General features: G+C 45.4%; 1 protein-coding gene across 1 annotated transcript; it reads left to right on the top strand.

Moving 5' to 3' along the window:
- The first annotated feature begins 214 nt into the window (after positions 1–214).
- On the top strand, positions 215–14425 carry map3k3 (mitogen-activated protein kinase kinase kinase 3). The gene is made up of 17 exons (XM_037477010.2): positions 215–1344; positions 4296–4366; positions 4899–5020; positions 6111–6151; positions 6390–6489; positions 6698–6811; positions 6990–7110; positions 7806–7939; positions 8316–8389; positions 8488–8555; positions 8861–8956; positions 9060–9221; positions 9604–9752; positions 10764–10895; positions 11153–11282; positions 11363–11540; positions 12143–14425. The coding sequence occupies exons 2-17, from the start codon at positions 4363–4365 to the stop codon at positions 12369–12371; spliced, it is 1854 nt and encodes a 617-aa protein (XP_037332907.2). The 5' UTR covers positions 215–1344; positions 4296–4362; the 3' UTR covers positions 12372–14425.
- The last annotated feature ends 2138 nt before the right edge of the window (positions 14426–16563 follow it).

The raw sequence follows: 16563 nt of genomic DNA on the forward strand, positions 1-16563 counted from the left end.
ACACTACTTCATACCTGTACACAACATTCTGGGAAGCCATCGTTATCGTTTTGCTTTGAAAGCAGCACAGGACGACGCCACATCCGGTCCTGCCCCACATTGAGCGCGCGCCTGCAGAAACGCTTCTCAACAGCGCGCGCCCGCCCACCGCACGGCTTTTATTTAACGAGATAGTTTAGTAAGCAAGAACAACCCCCCCCCCCCCCCGCACTCACTCCCACCTCCCCTGAGGACGAACCCATGTTATTACGCACTTATGGACGACGGCGAGCGAAGCGCTCGGAAGACATGGACGCGGCTGCGGAGGAGAGCGCTCGCGACTTGCGAAAAGCTTAAAAGCGGGTTCCGGTGGCGATGTTTTCAGGAAGTTTGACTCGGCTCGGAGAGATGGACGTTTCTCGCTTTGTTTTGGTTTGGGGGAAAGTTTAGGACCGCCGGTGGACGCAAGAAACCTCACGACAACACGATAAGCCGGAGCAAAGACGGTTGTTTTCTTTCATACTGACGTCAGTTTGGGTCTCACGCGAATACTCGGGAGCTGTACTTTTAAGAATATAGCTGCGAGGTCAATTACTTTAAGATGCATGACGCTGTGACTGCATATTGTTTATTTTCTGCCAGTGTCATTATATTGGACTTCTGTCAGAGGTCTTTGTGCATTCTATTAAGTTAATGGCCGTATTCAAGTTGCAGTGCGATGTAACGTTGGTGTCATTGAAACATAAAAAGCTCTGCAGTCTAAACTTTTCTGGACTCCAACCTGGCAACCCACAGGGGGGAAATCTGCAAAGTTAGCAGGAAGAGAAGCCATCAAAATCACGGAAATCATTCGGTCTTTCCTCACTCATAAATGGATTTCATCAAGGCCACACGGTTATTGTTGCACCTTGTTTGGTAGTTTTTTTTCTTAGTGCTTTTACAGAATACAGCTCCCCGCCATGCACGCCTGCAAACGTCGATATCGTGTGTGACGAATGTGAACATGTTTTGGAAATTTAAGTTTTCCAAAGATCCGCGGCTGGACCGGAGCACAGCTTTGTCTTTGGGCCGCAGCTGGAGCAGCATCGGAATATTGTCTTTGTAAAAACTCACAGCTGGCTCATGTGTGGGTTTTCACTACCTGGAAACTCTCCGTTCGTGTGGCCTCGTTCTTTTCCCGTTTAAGAAGACCGATTACCTGGCGGGGGTCAAGCCCCGCCATGGAGACCCCGCTCACCCCTCTCCCCGGTGTGACCGAGTCACGCTGATGGACGTGAGCAACAGCTGGACCTACTGCGTCATCCCTGCCGCGAGACACCGGTGACCGTGGTGGGTTGCGCGCGCAGGAGAAGTCCGCGGCGACAGGTGAGGATTGCGCACGTGACGGGGGATGACAGGTATACAAGGAGTGGATTGTGCTGCATTCACGTCGTGTGGGGGACACTGTGATACGGAGTCCCACCATCAACGCAACAACAAACTATGACATCATATATATGAACATGAAGGTCATTAGTTCAGCTTCAAAGTTGTTGGATTCAAATTGAGAGAATATTTAAAACTACTCATACATTGTTGAAGCGGCAGTTGTTAAACCCTTTGAATTCTCCTTCAAAGGACTTGATGCAACAACCACATTTGAAAATCAGCAGCACAGGGAAGATATGACGACACGGCAAATTAACATCCGCAATCACACAGAAAAACTTGAAAACTTATAAATGCATTGCTCACCAAAGTCATGTCAAGTGTAAAGAAAAATAAAACATTAGACTTTGACAACCAGAAGAGGTCAGTTTGACTGCTGCGTTTGCAATTAGCGTAAAAAAACAACAACCTTCATTGAGTTGTTTAGTGTTTTTCGAAATTTTTACAATGTGTACACCCAGCAAGTTGTTGATTTGAGTCTTTCTTAAGTGCAAAGTAAGTTATTACAGACATTTTTTAAGCTAATCAAGATTCCTAATCTTTTGAAATGTTTATTTTTATTAGAAGTATTATAAGACTACAAAGAGCATTTAAAACTAACCAAGGGAAGCACTAGCTTCTTGTCGAGATTGCAATATTCAAACGTGGTGTGTTATCCTAAAACTAAATCACATGTGCACCTGAAACAGAAAAAGAAATTGGGGCCAGCGGACTTCTTCTGTGGGGCACTTGGTCCATGAGTGGACCAAAAACCAAGAGAGTCGTGGCTGGGAAAAACGGCCTCAGACTAAACACCTCTCAAAGCAGACAGACAAGAGAGGGGGAGGGGGGGGGGGCATGTAAATCCTGCTAGTCCTGGAAATGTGATACAATGAAAATAGAGCGGGCACAGCTGACCGGACTAGTAGAGTACAGCCTCCTTCTCCATTGAATTCCCCGCATTCCACCTGGGAGGTCATTCAGATTACGGGAGGCATAGGAAAGAACAGCCTATGGACACAAGGCTCAGGTTGTTGTCACGACCTCGCGTCAAGCTTCCCTTTGTGGAACATGCTGTGTGTGTAGAGAGAGAGAGAGAGAGAGAGAGAGGAGGCACCAGCGGGCGGCCCTGACAGGACCCGCACATCCACCAACGAGCAGTGCGGTGGTGCGGACCCGAGCTTGAAGCTCGACGGGTCGGGGAACGCAAGTATTTGGACGCCATTCGGTTGGCAGAGGCATTATGAAAGCAGCGGAAGCTCAAAGGCAGCGTGGCAACGCGCCGACGGCCACAGGCGGACGTGCCCAGCATTCCTGTGGGTGATCGTTACCCAGAAGTCCACAGTCAATGAGTGTGCCTCAGGTAGCGATGTCGACCGCGGCCTCCTCTGTGGGCTCCATCTTCAGACGCTGCTCCTCTCGCCTTGTATTATTTTCCTGCCCTGTCGTCGTCCCTTTACGCTGTTTTTGGACAAGCGCTCTGCGTTCTCGGCTCAACCACCTACGGATGTACCTCGCGCACGTGGGCTGATGTGTGACAGGGTTTATACGACTCTGGTTTATACCTCTCTCGTGAGAAATGAGCGAGGGGCTAATCTTATCTGCAGTGACTCGATATGGCCACGTACATGCAAGCGTTGGCTAATGGTCAGACCAAACATGTAGTTATTATCCTGGCACACTATACGCTTATGCTGTGACCTAACAAGGAGTGTTATGGCGGGAGTTCTGGGACGCACCAGTCTGTGTATTGATCTTAGCAAGCGGATCGGTCTCTCCGTCAATGTGTGTTACATTTGTTCACACCAGGCCACCAAGTCAGCATCCAGCAGCACACAAATCCCTGTGCTCCAAGTTACTGCGCATAACTATAACAGAGTTTTTTTTTAGAGTTTGATTTTAAACACCAGATCTGAATGAATGTAAAAGGCTCGTTTAATGGATGGGGAATGAACAGTTACCTGAGTTGAGGTAATGGAATCTGGAGGAAAATAATCAAATCATTCTCTGGTAGAGATTGAGCAAAAACACCAAACTTGATCCAGTGATTGTATATTGTTTTTATTTTAAATTTCACGCTCAACTTACTCATAGTCATCCATCATCTACTGTAGTTGAGTTAAGTTCTCTTTTTTAATATTAGTCAAATCCAATGATTTAGTGGAACAAACTTAAGGGAAACTCTCCATTGAAAGAAATATCTCAGTTTATAATATTGTTGACTCAAATGGGCCCATAATATTGCCGTGTTAACATCAACAATGGAGCGATAAAAGAGCAGAGTGATGCTTTCTTCAGCTCATGTGATCAGAGAAGTCTAAAGCTGGTAGATATTTAAAATGGGAGAAAACATTCTTCCCGTATGAACTGTGCCTGATTGCTGCCAGGGCAGCTTGAGTTTCAGCCGTTTCCAATTGTCTTTCTTTCTGATGGGCAAAACGCAGCAAGCACAGACTGCACGTTTGCTCATTCACTCAAGCTTCATCCCGCTCAGTCTGGCAATCCTAAGCACGCATTCTGCAGGCTTAGGTTCCATGTTTTTTTTGTTTTTTTTTACCATGTGCTGTGCGTGAAACACACGTTCTCTGATCAGTGCCACATTACGTTCATGTGATGTAATTTACTCCATACCTTAATGCAGATGAAGTGCAGAGCAGCTGCTTTGTCATGCAGGCCATCAGGTTGCGCCTTAGCGATGTTTTCCACCATGGGGATGTTTCATGGGTCCGAGGTAGTGACCTGCATACTGACACGTTTTGTCCGACTGGCCAAGAGCCTTCTGTCCCTCTCGATGACCCACGTCCTCCTGCTACGTCTCTAAACAAAGCAACATGAACACAAAGCGGCCACCGCTTTGTCTTTTTGACTGATGGATTTTTGATTGATTGATTGCTTTTATCCCTTTGTAGGCTGTGGGCGGCAACAGACACGTTTCTGAAGACTGCTTTGCGGACCACGTACGCAAACATCGCCACTATGAGTAAGTCCTCTACGTTAGGCAGACATTTGGAGCACGGCTTCCTCCCAACATGAGACAGACAAACACACACATTCACAACAGAAACCCCCGAGGCCAAACTCTGTGCGAGCTGCTTCTCCAGACACTGTCTGATGAAGTATTGGGGTTTTTTTTTTTCGGCATTATGTAGATGGGGGTCTGGTTCTCTCCACCGCTCGGGGCTGTGTGAAGTCCCTCCAAGCTACACAAGGAGAATATTTTCCCTCCGTGAGCTAGTCGAGCCAAGGCAGAGCTTGACCTGAGATCAAACATGGGAATAGGCATATCAAAAACACTGCTGTTCTTGCCTGCCTCTAATACCCGGCCACAGGATGGTCTCAATCTGGACGCAGTTTAAAAACAATTCTAATTAATATTCTGCACAGACATTTTAGTGCAGAACCAAGTGCAAAGGGCTCAATTTTTCTCAATTATTTCTGTCAAACTCGCACACATGCACACCCACTTTGTGGTTCCTTATCAAACTCACTCTTTTCAATTTGTTCCAACCCAGATGAGAGGCAGGCTCTCCACTCCATTATGAAAGACCTCGTCGCCCTCCAGATGACTCGCCGCCAGCCTGTTCAGTCGTACGACACCAGCAAAGCCAAGACGCCGGCCCAGGCCAACAGACAGGTGCGATGTAGCTGCAGATCTTAACTATTTAGAAGGTGGTTTAGGAGCTTAGGCTTGTGCCATGTGGTCATCGTATCCCAGGCTTACATCCAGAAATAACTGAAATGTTATCTGTTTTTGGAAGTCAGCATTATATGTCACATTCCAATAACCTTAGATTTCAGTGCGCTCTGTAGCTCAAACATCTTGAAAGTGGTCTTCAAATGAAATGCCTTCATATTGCTTTCAGTTGTATAGGTCTAAAGAAATCAAATGTAGGCAGGTGACTGGGACGATTTAACCCCGTAAAGTACTCCATCTTAAGGACAACAGTCCACAGCATGAGTCCCCACTACTACTTAGTATCACACAGACTGATATCTGCTCCAAAATTAAACCGCTGCTATTCTCTTTTTTGTAGTTAGTGTTAATGACCCTAAATTTAGAAGTCAAGATGGCCTTCAATGCTAACAAAATTATGTTCATCTTCAGAACCACTGGTCTGTTGACCATAAAAATCTAATTTTGCACCGTTGCTGCGGTTAAAAAAAGGTGTTATTGGATATCACCATTGCAGGTATGTTTCTTAGCATTTTACCAAGGCCACCCAGTCAGCTCATTTAGCATAATGACAGACACATTAACTAGGCAGCCACCCACACATTTCTTTAATTCAGTTTTTTCTTTCCTAAAAATACATTCTGACTGTGTGACCAGTCGCCCACCCACATGCGCTCTGTACCGCAGCGGCCTCCAGCCACACACAATAGCCAAAGCTGACAACTCTTGTTCAACGTAGTGTTTGCTTACAACCACAGATTGTCCCCCAGGGAAGGATGATCTCCCCCATTTCCCCAGCGGAACAACTAATGTTAGAACTTGCTACGTTTTTTCCCAAATAATTTAGCTGTGGAGGAAGTGCAGAGTGACACGTTTTTCCCAGAGAACGATCTTTTGGTCGGGCCGACAGGTGAAGGGAGCACACGTGCAGGTCTTTCGTTTTGCTAAAATGTCATATTTACGTATCTAAAAATATCTGCACAGCCTTTGTGGTTGCACTGTGAGGACGTCCTTTGTGGGCTTTGACATTCCTTCTTCTTTTTGTATTTAGGACGATGTCAGGATAAAGTTTGAGTTCTCAGGAGAGCGGAGGTGAGTTTTGGTTTTGCGTGCAGACTGGTATGTGAGCTGGGGAATGAAGGTAGCAGGGGGAGCGGGGGGGGAGGGGGGTGCAGTTCCCCGCTGGCTGCCAGCACTAACCACAAATATGCAAAGGTGAACTTGGAGGAATCTGCACATAAGTTTTGCCTCCACATGTCAATGTTTCCATCAGCAGCTGGTACAGGCCTTCTCCTAATCTGTCTTTGTGTGTGATTTGTGTGATGTGTAGGATCCTGGTTTTTGGACGGCCTGTGCAGTTTGAGGAAATCCAGCAGAAGGTCATGACTGTCTTTGGTCAGCAGCTTGACTTGCATTATATGAATAATGAGGTAAATGCTGCCAATTCATGTTTTATCAGCTCTGCAAACATTTTGAATGTTTGCTTTTTTGTAATTTGAAAATCTATTTTACTGTGGTCTATAAATAATTACACACAATTGTCCTGAAATAAAGATATTTGTCACTTTTCACGGTTTTTGATGTGCAGTCTTGATGTGTGTTTGTTCATATATCTGATTTGCTTTCATACCGTTGTAGTTGTCCATCCCTTTGCGAGATCAGGATGACCTGGACAAGGCCATCGACCTGCTGGACCGAAGCTCCAACATGAAGAGCATCAGGATCCTGCTGCTTACTCAGGAGCACAGCAATGTGAGACACCAGCACACTGGGCGTGGGCTCACAGCGTACCATTGCATAACTCTCCGTTTCTTCACTGTGGTGTTGTGTAAAATCAAAGTTCCTCATTACATTAACTGTGTTGTAGATCAGAAGCGGCTGTGTTATTGCCTTCTGTGAACCTTGTGACGTTTCCCTGTTCCATCTGCAGGCCTCCTCCCCCTCCCACCACGTTCCGAGTAAGCAGGTGAGGATCAAGTCCTCCCAGTCCACCGGAGACGTCAGCACGGCCTACCAATCCTCCGAGCCCAGGGGGCGCCACCTGTCTACTGGTACACATGCTCAGCTGTCATTCAAACTCTTCTCTAATCTTATCTGGAACCAAATGGTTCACATACATCCCAAGGATTATATTCAGCCATTTTATTTACTTAACGCTTTGTTAAGACTCGGGTAGCTGGCACCTCGTTGTGCTGATGCCACTTCTTTTTTACTGCCTTGATTCCCTCGTCTGTCGTGTTCTTTCTCGCTCTCTCTGTGGTTGATGTTTCTTTGGCTTCCTCTTTTAGCAATGGGTTCACTTCCTTTTCCTATTCACCGTTAGAAGACGATGACTGCTGGACAACAGCCAATCAGATTAAAGAATGCTATTTGTGTGCAGCACCAGTGGCCCGGTTTAGGGTGAAGTGGCTGCAGGAGTGTCACACGTTAATTCAGGCTCTTGATCATTTTGATTATTATGGAAGCAATTGGCACTTTAATTCATTTTTTATTTGAGTGTCATGACTATTATACAACTATTGTATAATTATTTTGAGTCATGACAACAGTGTGAGAATGATACACATGTGTTGAGGTACCTCTGCTCATTTGAACATAAACAAAAATGGCCTATAAATTTGAAAGTTTTTCTTTCTAACAAAATTATCATCACAACTGATTCCTCATTCCCATTTCGATCGCTGAGGCTTATTTCTGTATTTTATATTTCTCATGTTTCTTCTCTGCTCATAACATCTAATCCCAGGTTCTCAGAACACGGGGCGCAGCTCGCCGCCTCCCGGTTATGTGCCCGAGCGTCAACAGAGGATTGCTCGCCAAGGCTCCTACACCAGCATAAACAGTGAGGGGGAGTTCATCCCTGAGACGAGCGATCAGTGTGTGAGTCATTGCATCAATAGTTCATTTAGGACTTTTGAGATTGGATCGCCCTTGATGTCCGAAATCAAGACCCTTTCTAGGTTCAGAATTATTTGATAAATGCTCATTGACATTGTTATTAAGTATCTTTTTAGAACATTAAATGCTAAGAAATGCAATTAATTTGGGAAGCAAAGGTCAAAAGCCGTCAGTAGGTCCAGAGACTTGTCAAACTACACTGCCTGCATAGCTGTTCCACAAAAAAGGAAAACATGGTCTCATTTTCAAAGTTCTCAAACATAAATTCAGATTTTGGGAGTATTTTTCTATTTGAAATGTGCGTACACAAAGAAGATGACTTATGCACGCCGGTTATTTTCCACCGTGCCCCGTGCAGGTGCTGGATCCCTGGAGCAGTGCAGAAAACTCAGTTTCTGGAAGCTGTCAGTCTCTGGACAGCAACTCAGACAGGTGGGGGGTAAAATCTTTACATTCCTTTGACTTTGTTTGTCCTAAAAATAGTAATAATAGTTTCTCAACATCTTTTCTTCCTTCCTTCCCTTTCACAGCCCTTCACTGAGGAAGTCTCGCATGCACAGAGCCAAGAGTTACCCTGATAACCGCCAGGAGGGCTCAGGTGAGAGCGCCTACAAGAAAAGCTCTCCCCTACAACATTGTCCACGTCCCACATCCAACGGGCAAAAGCTTTGGGACAGCCTTTTTTTTCCCAAACTTCCTTTAAAATATGTATCAAGACGGGCTGCAAGTTGAAAGAGATGCATTCAAGTTTGGCTTTACAACAAAATAAACAACGCAATGTCAACCAAAAACATTAATGATTTGATCAAGAAGTGACCGGGAATCTCTTGTTTTGTTTGTGAGCAAAACTGTGAATTACACAGTAATCCAGCTGACCTTTCACCTCTGAATATATCCTTTCAGACAGGGAAAATCATGTGCATGACAGGGTAGCAGGCAAAGGAGGCACCTTTCCTCGTAGGTACCATGTCTCCCTGCACCATAAGGACCACAGTGAAGGTAAGACCATCAGTATCTTTCGCTCGATGTGATTTACTTGTTCTATTTCCTGTTCCTTGTGTGCTGTTTAAACTCACGCAGCCTTTTTCCCGCCCTCCTCCAGGCCGCCGGACGTTTCCGCGCATACGTCGCCCCCAAGGGAACCTCTTCACTCTGGTGCCGTCACGCCGGTCGCTCAATGGCAGCGAGGAGAGTTTGGGCAGCTGGCAGCTGGTCGACGCTCATGGCAGGCTCCGCCCCCAAGATCGTTCTGTGGCGCACAAGTGTGAGTGTTCATATCGAATAACTCCAAACAAAATTGGCTGGAAACCAATTCAGGGTGTACCCCCGTCCCTCGCCCAATGTTAGCTGGGATTGACTGTAGCCCCCGGCGACCCTCTATGAAGGATGGATAGATGGAAAACGTTTTTCATACATTGAACTTGGACGATGACATAAATCCTTGCTGAGATAATTGACTAATTGACTAAGGGCCGGTACAGATGCTGATATCATGAATAAAGGGTTTCCACCAGAATTTACTTTTAGCACGATGCAAAATTCCTCGTCAGCGATATTTTAAATGCTTCAGGACCCCTGGGTGGTTAAATCAAAGTAAAAATTGATTCCACTGTTGAATTGCTATATTTTTTATTTTGTCTTCTCAGCCCCCAGTGCTCCAATGACGTGGCGGCGGGGGAAGCTTCTGGGCCAAGGAGCGTTCGGTCGGGTGTACCTGTGTTACGACGTGGACACTGGGAGGGAACTAGCTGCCAAGCAGGTTCACTTTGATCCGGAGAGTCCTGAGACCAGCAAGGTGCGACACCACCGCGGATCAATCTCTCGTGTGTTCAGAGAGACCGAATGCTCGGTCCTCCCCCCCACGCTGTTACTTATTCACGTGCAACCTCCTGACATCCCGCTACATCTTGGTGCACATTAATCAGTCTGCTGTTTTTGTCAGGAAATGGTGGCATTTCCTTCTACAGTATCAGTCCTGGCTGTTGAGAGGTTTTTGTTGATTAACAACAAATCTGCCACTTTTCACCACCGCCCAACTGTAAAAGTGCCAAGAATTGTCTCATGTTGTGCATGTTCATGCCAGCATGCCGGCTTGCAACTAATTAGCTTAACGGAGCATTTAATTATTCAATTAACTGTTACATTTCTTTGGCCTTAGGTCAGGTGTCAAGCCAACAAAAACTCTTTTTTTAGATTCCTTGCCACATAAATTAAATAATAAATCTGCAGGAAGGAGATTTAATAACTCAAGAAATGGAATGTGTTGAAGGTTTTCTTTACTCCCTCAACCCCCCTCCCCCATTTTAATGTATTTTCCTGTCTTCAGAGAAAACATGCACTGTCACTTCCTGTATCTGAAAGGAGTCGAGTGTTGTGTGGGGAGCGGTGGCGGTGAGAGGTGACGGGTCAGCGGTGCCTTGGCTTCACTTCACGCCTTCGCACACCCCCCCCCCCCCCTTACTTTTACCACCCTCTTGTCTCCCCCAATGTAGTGGCCTCATTCTTCAAAGTAAACACAGGAACTTCTTTCGGGGAACTCTGCTATCGGAGTTCCTTGACTGTCCGCTCCAGGTTTCCCTTTCGGTAGACTTCACATGCAGCCGTAAGTCACTGCGTGTCTGCGGCTCCATTCGTTTGTCATCGGTGGGAACAGATATGACGGCGCCTCAGAGGCTCCGCCGTGTCCAGGAAATGCATCTGGTTGTAAACCCCTGTTCAGAGAGGACACCTACGGTGTCGAATGTCCGAATGTTCAGTGGCTGATTTCCCTGCTCCTCTTTGTGTGTGTGTGTGTGTGTGTTCACAGGAGGTCAGCGCTTTGGAGTGTGAAATCCAGTTGCTGAAAAATCTGCATCACGAGCGTATTGTTCAGTATTACGGCTGCCTGAGGGACCACAATGAGAAGACTCTCACTATTTTCATGGAGTACATGCCGGGGGTGAGTCCATGCTGCCGTTACTGTCACGCAGCACCAGAACGGGAAATTGATGACTTTAATTGCATCTAATGTTAGGTCTGTCACGAAAGAGGAGATTCTAAAAACCTGTTACATTACACTCCCCCTACCTTTAAAATGCTTAACACAGAGGTGCCACACCTGAACTTTGCTCCCTCTTTTACGGGGTGAGAACTTCAGCTATGAGGTAGATTGGTGGTTTGTGTGCTGTTATGTAAAATGTTTTTTTTTTCTATCAGGGTTCAGTCAAGGATCAGCTAAAGGCCTACGGGGCGCTGACAGAAAACGTGACCCGGAAGTACACCAGACAGATCCTGGAGGGCATGTCCTATCTGCACAGCAACATGATCGTACACAGGGACATCAAAGGTGGTCCTGTCAGCCCACAGAAGCTTGAGCCTTTCCCTGATCAGTGCGATGGTATATTTACATGCTCCGTGTCAACTCAGGCGCCAACATCCTGCGGGACTTGGAGGGCAACGTGAAGCTCGGAGATTTCGGCGCCAGCAAGAGGCTGCAGACCATCTGCATGTCTGGAACCGGCATCCGCTCAGTGACCGGCACCCCCTACTGGATGAGCCCAGAGGTGATTAGTGGAGAGGGCTACGGCAGGAAGGCCGATGTCTGGTAAGAGGCGCCAGACAACACATTTTTGACACATCCTGAGATTCTTTACGGTGGTGCAATGCCATCTACAATATCATCACTTGATTTTAGTAATCCCAGTAATGTACGTCTCAACATCCACAAACATGTAAATAATGGCCTTTTCTGTATTTAAGCAACAATTTACTGAAAATGCATCTACCAGCCAAATAGTTTAGTTTGAAAGGGACTGAAGGTTATTTTCATGTGAGCAGAAATACCTTCATTCAACAAGATCATTCACCTTATGGGAAAACGTTTTAATAAAGTGAAGATCCCAGTTCCCCACACAGAGCAGACAACATTCCCTTTTGAAATCTGATTGGGTGAGGACCCTACTTTGAGTGATGGGATTGGCTCAAGGGCAGGCAGACAGGTCGTAGCAGAGGTTGGTATGTTGGAGGGCGGAGTAATGCTCCCAGGAGGGCTTGTACCTCTCAAACAAGTGGAGGCGGCCCTCCGCAGCCAGCAAGTTTCCACTCAAAACAAGCCTATAAATCGAGCCGTTAAATACCTGCTATGTGTTTCAGCATGTCGTGTGACTCCACTGCCAATTTTGAGTAAATCGTGCGTTTCTTTGACAGGAGCCTCGGTTGTACGGTGGTAGAGATGCTGACGGAAAAGCCTCCGTGGGCTGAATTCGAGGCCATGGCGGCCATATTCAAGATCGCCACCCAGCCCACCAACCCGACGCTGCCCTCGCACGCCTCCGAGCAGGCACGGGACTTTATAAGCTGCATCTTTGTGGAGGCCAAACACAGGCCCAGCGCAGAGGAGCTGCTCAGGCGCCCCTTCTCTCAGATTCTGTGCTGAAGCCCGCCTGGTTTCCGTCCGTGGAACTGATCCGGGAAAATCAGTGTTAAACTCACCGAGCCTCTGCCGTGGCTCAGACGCTCCGCCCGCGTGCATCCGGATAACGAGACGCTTTGTCGGCAGCAGTCAGCGAAGCCCTGAGAAATGTGCACCCCGCCGGGGGGGGAAAACCCGACACGGATTAAATCTGTGGATGCTTCGCCGAGACGAGCGCACGTACGCACGCGCTCCAAATCATGCACTCCACAGGCAGCGCCCTTCAGTTCTTGCACATGTCGTCCTCCTTCCTCATTGTATCCTCTCTCGTGAGGCTTCAGTGAAAAACGCCAGGAAGACCCACAGTGTCTGAAACGTTCAGCTGAGCGCCACTTTTAAGCTACAGCACCCCGCCGGTGCTAAACAGTGTTATCAGTTGGGATTGTTCTTTGTTCCTCAAACTTGCATCTGTCTGGTTTTATTCAAAGGAAAACTCCACCGGCCCAATGAGGTTCTTCACTCGTTGTACCCTCATTTGAACAAGATGCACAACAGCCAACAGCCCAGTTTGTGTCTCTGCATTACAGGGATGTAGACGAACATGACTGATACAAATATTTGTGGAAGTTTGGTATTTGGAAATTTAGAATATTTTGATGTGCAACAAGAGCGTGACTGCCCGAGAGGAGCCGAGTTTGAGCTCTTTTTTTTTTTAATTGTCTTATTCCACCTTTTTACCAAAGTGTGACTTATCTAAGTGCCTAAGGTTACCTCAGCCCAGAATGTGCATCAAAAGGAGTAGATGAAATATGTCATAGACTTTTGTGACAGTTGTAAAAACAAACCAAAGAAATTATGCTTTTTATAATATAAAATGTAAAACTCATTTCCTTAGTTCCTCGTTTGGAAGTGATTTCCTTTGCCTAAGATCTTATTGTTGATTTGTGTCTGGACCCAACATCCCTGGCTGAAAAACCTTTAGTTCAGATGCACTTTTGATGTAAAATTAATGTTTTTGGAGGTTTTGTTCTCTTGACCAAAGTTTTTTTTTTTTACTTTTAATTTATATTTCCATGTCCATCCCAATTAGATTTTTATAAGCAAAACTATTTTACATATGTATATACATATATATGTGTGTATATAGTACATATATTATATTTAGACTGTGTCAAATCTAATGATACTTTCAAGACATTTTGTCATTAAAAGTAAATCATTTTAGAGCAGCTGGTTTTGCAGACATTACAGAATGTGCAAATGTTAAATGGGTAGAAAACGAACTCTGGCTCTTGTTCTTGCTCACAAAAAGAAAAAAAAAACTTTCCACGCGTGCTCAGCTATAGATTTAAACGACAGTGTTACCTGACGGGTCACGGAAACCTTGCATCAATTAGCCATACCGCTTTGACACCTTGATTAGGTCTTATGAATGAAACCTTTCGAGGCCTAACTGCTGGGATCATTTTATATGGGGATCTCAGTATTATTAAAATGTAATTAAAGGTTGTATGCGGCCCAAAGAGGAGCAGGACCGCAACCAGTGCTGGATTCCAGAGTTCGTTGTTCAACCCAGACGACGTCTTTGTTTTTCCCAGGGTCTAGACGAGTCCAGTAGTGAATGGTTTTCTGGGCAAAGGGGCTGCCTTAAGGCTAACGTGATAACTTTCAATGGAGCCACTACTGGCTGAAGGCAGCTTAAATGTGTACAAATGCAAATTGACTTAAACAGCGAGAGAAAGGACCCTGTGGTAAGCAAATGAATACAACATAGTGTTTTTTTCTGTAAATGTAAATGTATAATTATGTATCATGACGGGACTTGCAGTGCAAAGTCTAATGTATCAACTTTATTTTACAATAAGAAAAGAATAGTATGTCGCTCTCTACAAAACAAATAAATTGTTTTGGGTAAAAACTCCTTTCTCCCCTTGCCAGCGTGTTTAAGAGCACAGCTCCGGTCGTCCCGGCTCATTGAGTCCAGTCAATGAAAGACGACCTCATTGTTGGCAGTAATAAGCTGCTCGATTGATCCACTCAGTTTTTCCTCTCTCCCCCGTCATTTTTGCTTTCTTACACCCTTTCTCTTTTTTCTCCCTGTCATGAAGGAAACCAAGAGGCAGCAACAGGAAGGAGAGATTTCCACAGCCGTGTCTGGCTGTGAGATGGTTTTGCAGATGGAACAAAGGGCCTTTTTGACGGAAAGATGCGTTGCTTTAGACGGGTCGTTTTTTTTATTTTTATGGCCCTCTTCTTTTACAGCACACAAGCTCATAATGTGGTTGTATTACTTTACAGTTTATTGTCACTGTAAAAATAGAGGAGCTACATTGTACAAGGGGAACAGATGTAAATGTCAAAAAGTGTCTCATTCTCAGGGGATAATACACAAAAGAAAACCAACCTTTTAATATAATTTTTAATTTCTCCCTTTGAATCCCTTAGAATGCTAAACACGGTTCCTTCAAGCCCTGATGAGCCAGTGTTAGCATGCTCACACGCATAGCTCTTCCATCTTCCCGGATGTGAACAAATTATGCAGTTTAGAAAATCCTTTTCCCACCTTAGAAGGACGTAGGGCATCATTTCAGTGCTTGATTTCAGATTCTGAATTCAGAATCTGTTTCCAAAGGGAAAAACAGGGTTTTTGCTTTACCTCCAAATGCAGAAGTTTTATTGACACCGATATTTATTTTTCTTTTGCGTGTTATTTTTTAATCTGCTTCTGTTATTTTGTCTGTTATTATCTCTCTAATATTAACTAATCTTTTTGTGATCCATTACAGTTTGTTTAACAACCCCATGCTGTTGCTTTGAGCACGGTTCAAATTAAACAGGATTCGCATATTCGCTTGTGGCAGTAAATTAACGTCACCATTTTGGATTAAGACCAACTCCTTAAAGGTACACCCTGTCCTGGAAAAGAGGGCCTTGGTATTGTGATGAAGGTGGAGCTGTTCCAGCTTGTTGGTCAGTACCGATTTGGTATGTGGCCTCTCTGAGGCTGAAGGACGGCAGACGAACGGGCTTTCTGGGTGTCAAAAAGCATGGATCAGCCATGTTCCCTGAGATCAGAGAGAGCCCAGCAGCATTAAGATTCAGCCCCTTTATCGTTTTACCCCTTGTAAGTCCTGCTAATGTCTCCTCATGTCGGACACATGAATCAGCTGTTTGACTTGGCCCTCGGTGACTCCAGCAGCAGGGAGGGAAGGCTCTGCACCGCTGCCCTTGTTCTCTCTCTCTCTGTGAATGTTTAATCTTCGGGGCATATTACCTCAGTGACCAGTTCTGAGGCAACGGCAGTGATGGTCTAAAACATCCAGAGCGCTGAAACATTGAGTGTCAACTCAATGATGCAGCCCCGGCAGTAATCCTTAGCGATGGAGCCTTTTAAATCAACTAATCTCTGCCCCGACGTACAGTGCATCGTCTCATCCAACCTCTAATCAACAGAAACCGATTGGAATTCAAGACACTGCGTTGTTGTTTTTCTTCTTTAACAGGAACAACACTCGGAGGCCAGATAGCAGATTGATGCAGTGCTTTATTCACTGTCTCCCAGTACACCTGGTTTCCACTCCCTGGGATTTTATGACCCAGTAACAAAGACGTCCTTTATGCCACACTGCTGCAGCAGTGTTACTACCTGTAGCAACTAGTGTAGCAACCAGTGTTTTATATTCCTAACAACAAATAACAATTGAATGCAACTTTAAATTGATGCTGGAACATTCTCAAGTGGGTGCTGTACAGTTTTAGCAATTTTTCTGCTGGTTCCCACAACCAGACAACCATTTGCAGACATACATTTGTTCTCCTTTATTTTATGTCTCTTGTGGTGTAGACTAATTTAAGAATAATTAATTAAAATAACATGGGTTTGGGAAAGATAATACATTTTCAATCAATTTCATCAAATCTTATGTTATTTATTGATTCATTTTATATACAAGTAAGCTTGTCAATGTATTGTGAATGAAATGCAATCTAAATGCTGTAAAATTGTTTTGTGTCAAAGGACTTTATGTCTCTATTCACGTTCACCTGAAGAACGAGAGCGACCAGGAGGACGTCATCTTGACAAATCCAATCTTCAGAAAAAGATCAGCTGAAGGCCCCCCGAGGAGGCCGGCCCTGCGGTTGTCAAGGTGATGGGTGAAAATTGTCTTTGTAACGCGGCCAATGTTGGTCCCCCCCTGGGGTTTTCCCTGCCGCC

The sequence above is a fragment of the Pungitius pungitius genome, chromosome 12 (assembly GCF_949316345.1).
Source record: "Pungitius pungitius chromosome 12, fPunPun2.1, whole genome shotgun sequence".
Classification (NCBI taxonomy): Eukaryota; Metazoa; Chordata; class Actinopteri; order Perciformes; family Gasterosteidae; genus Pungitius; species Pungitius pungitius.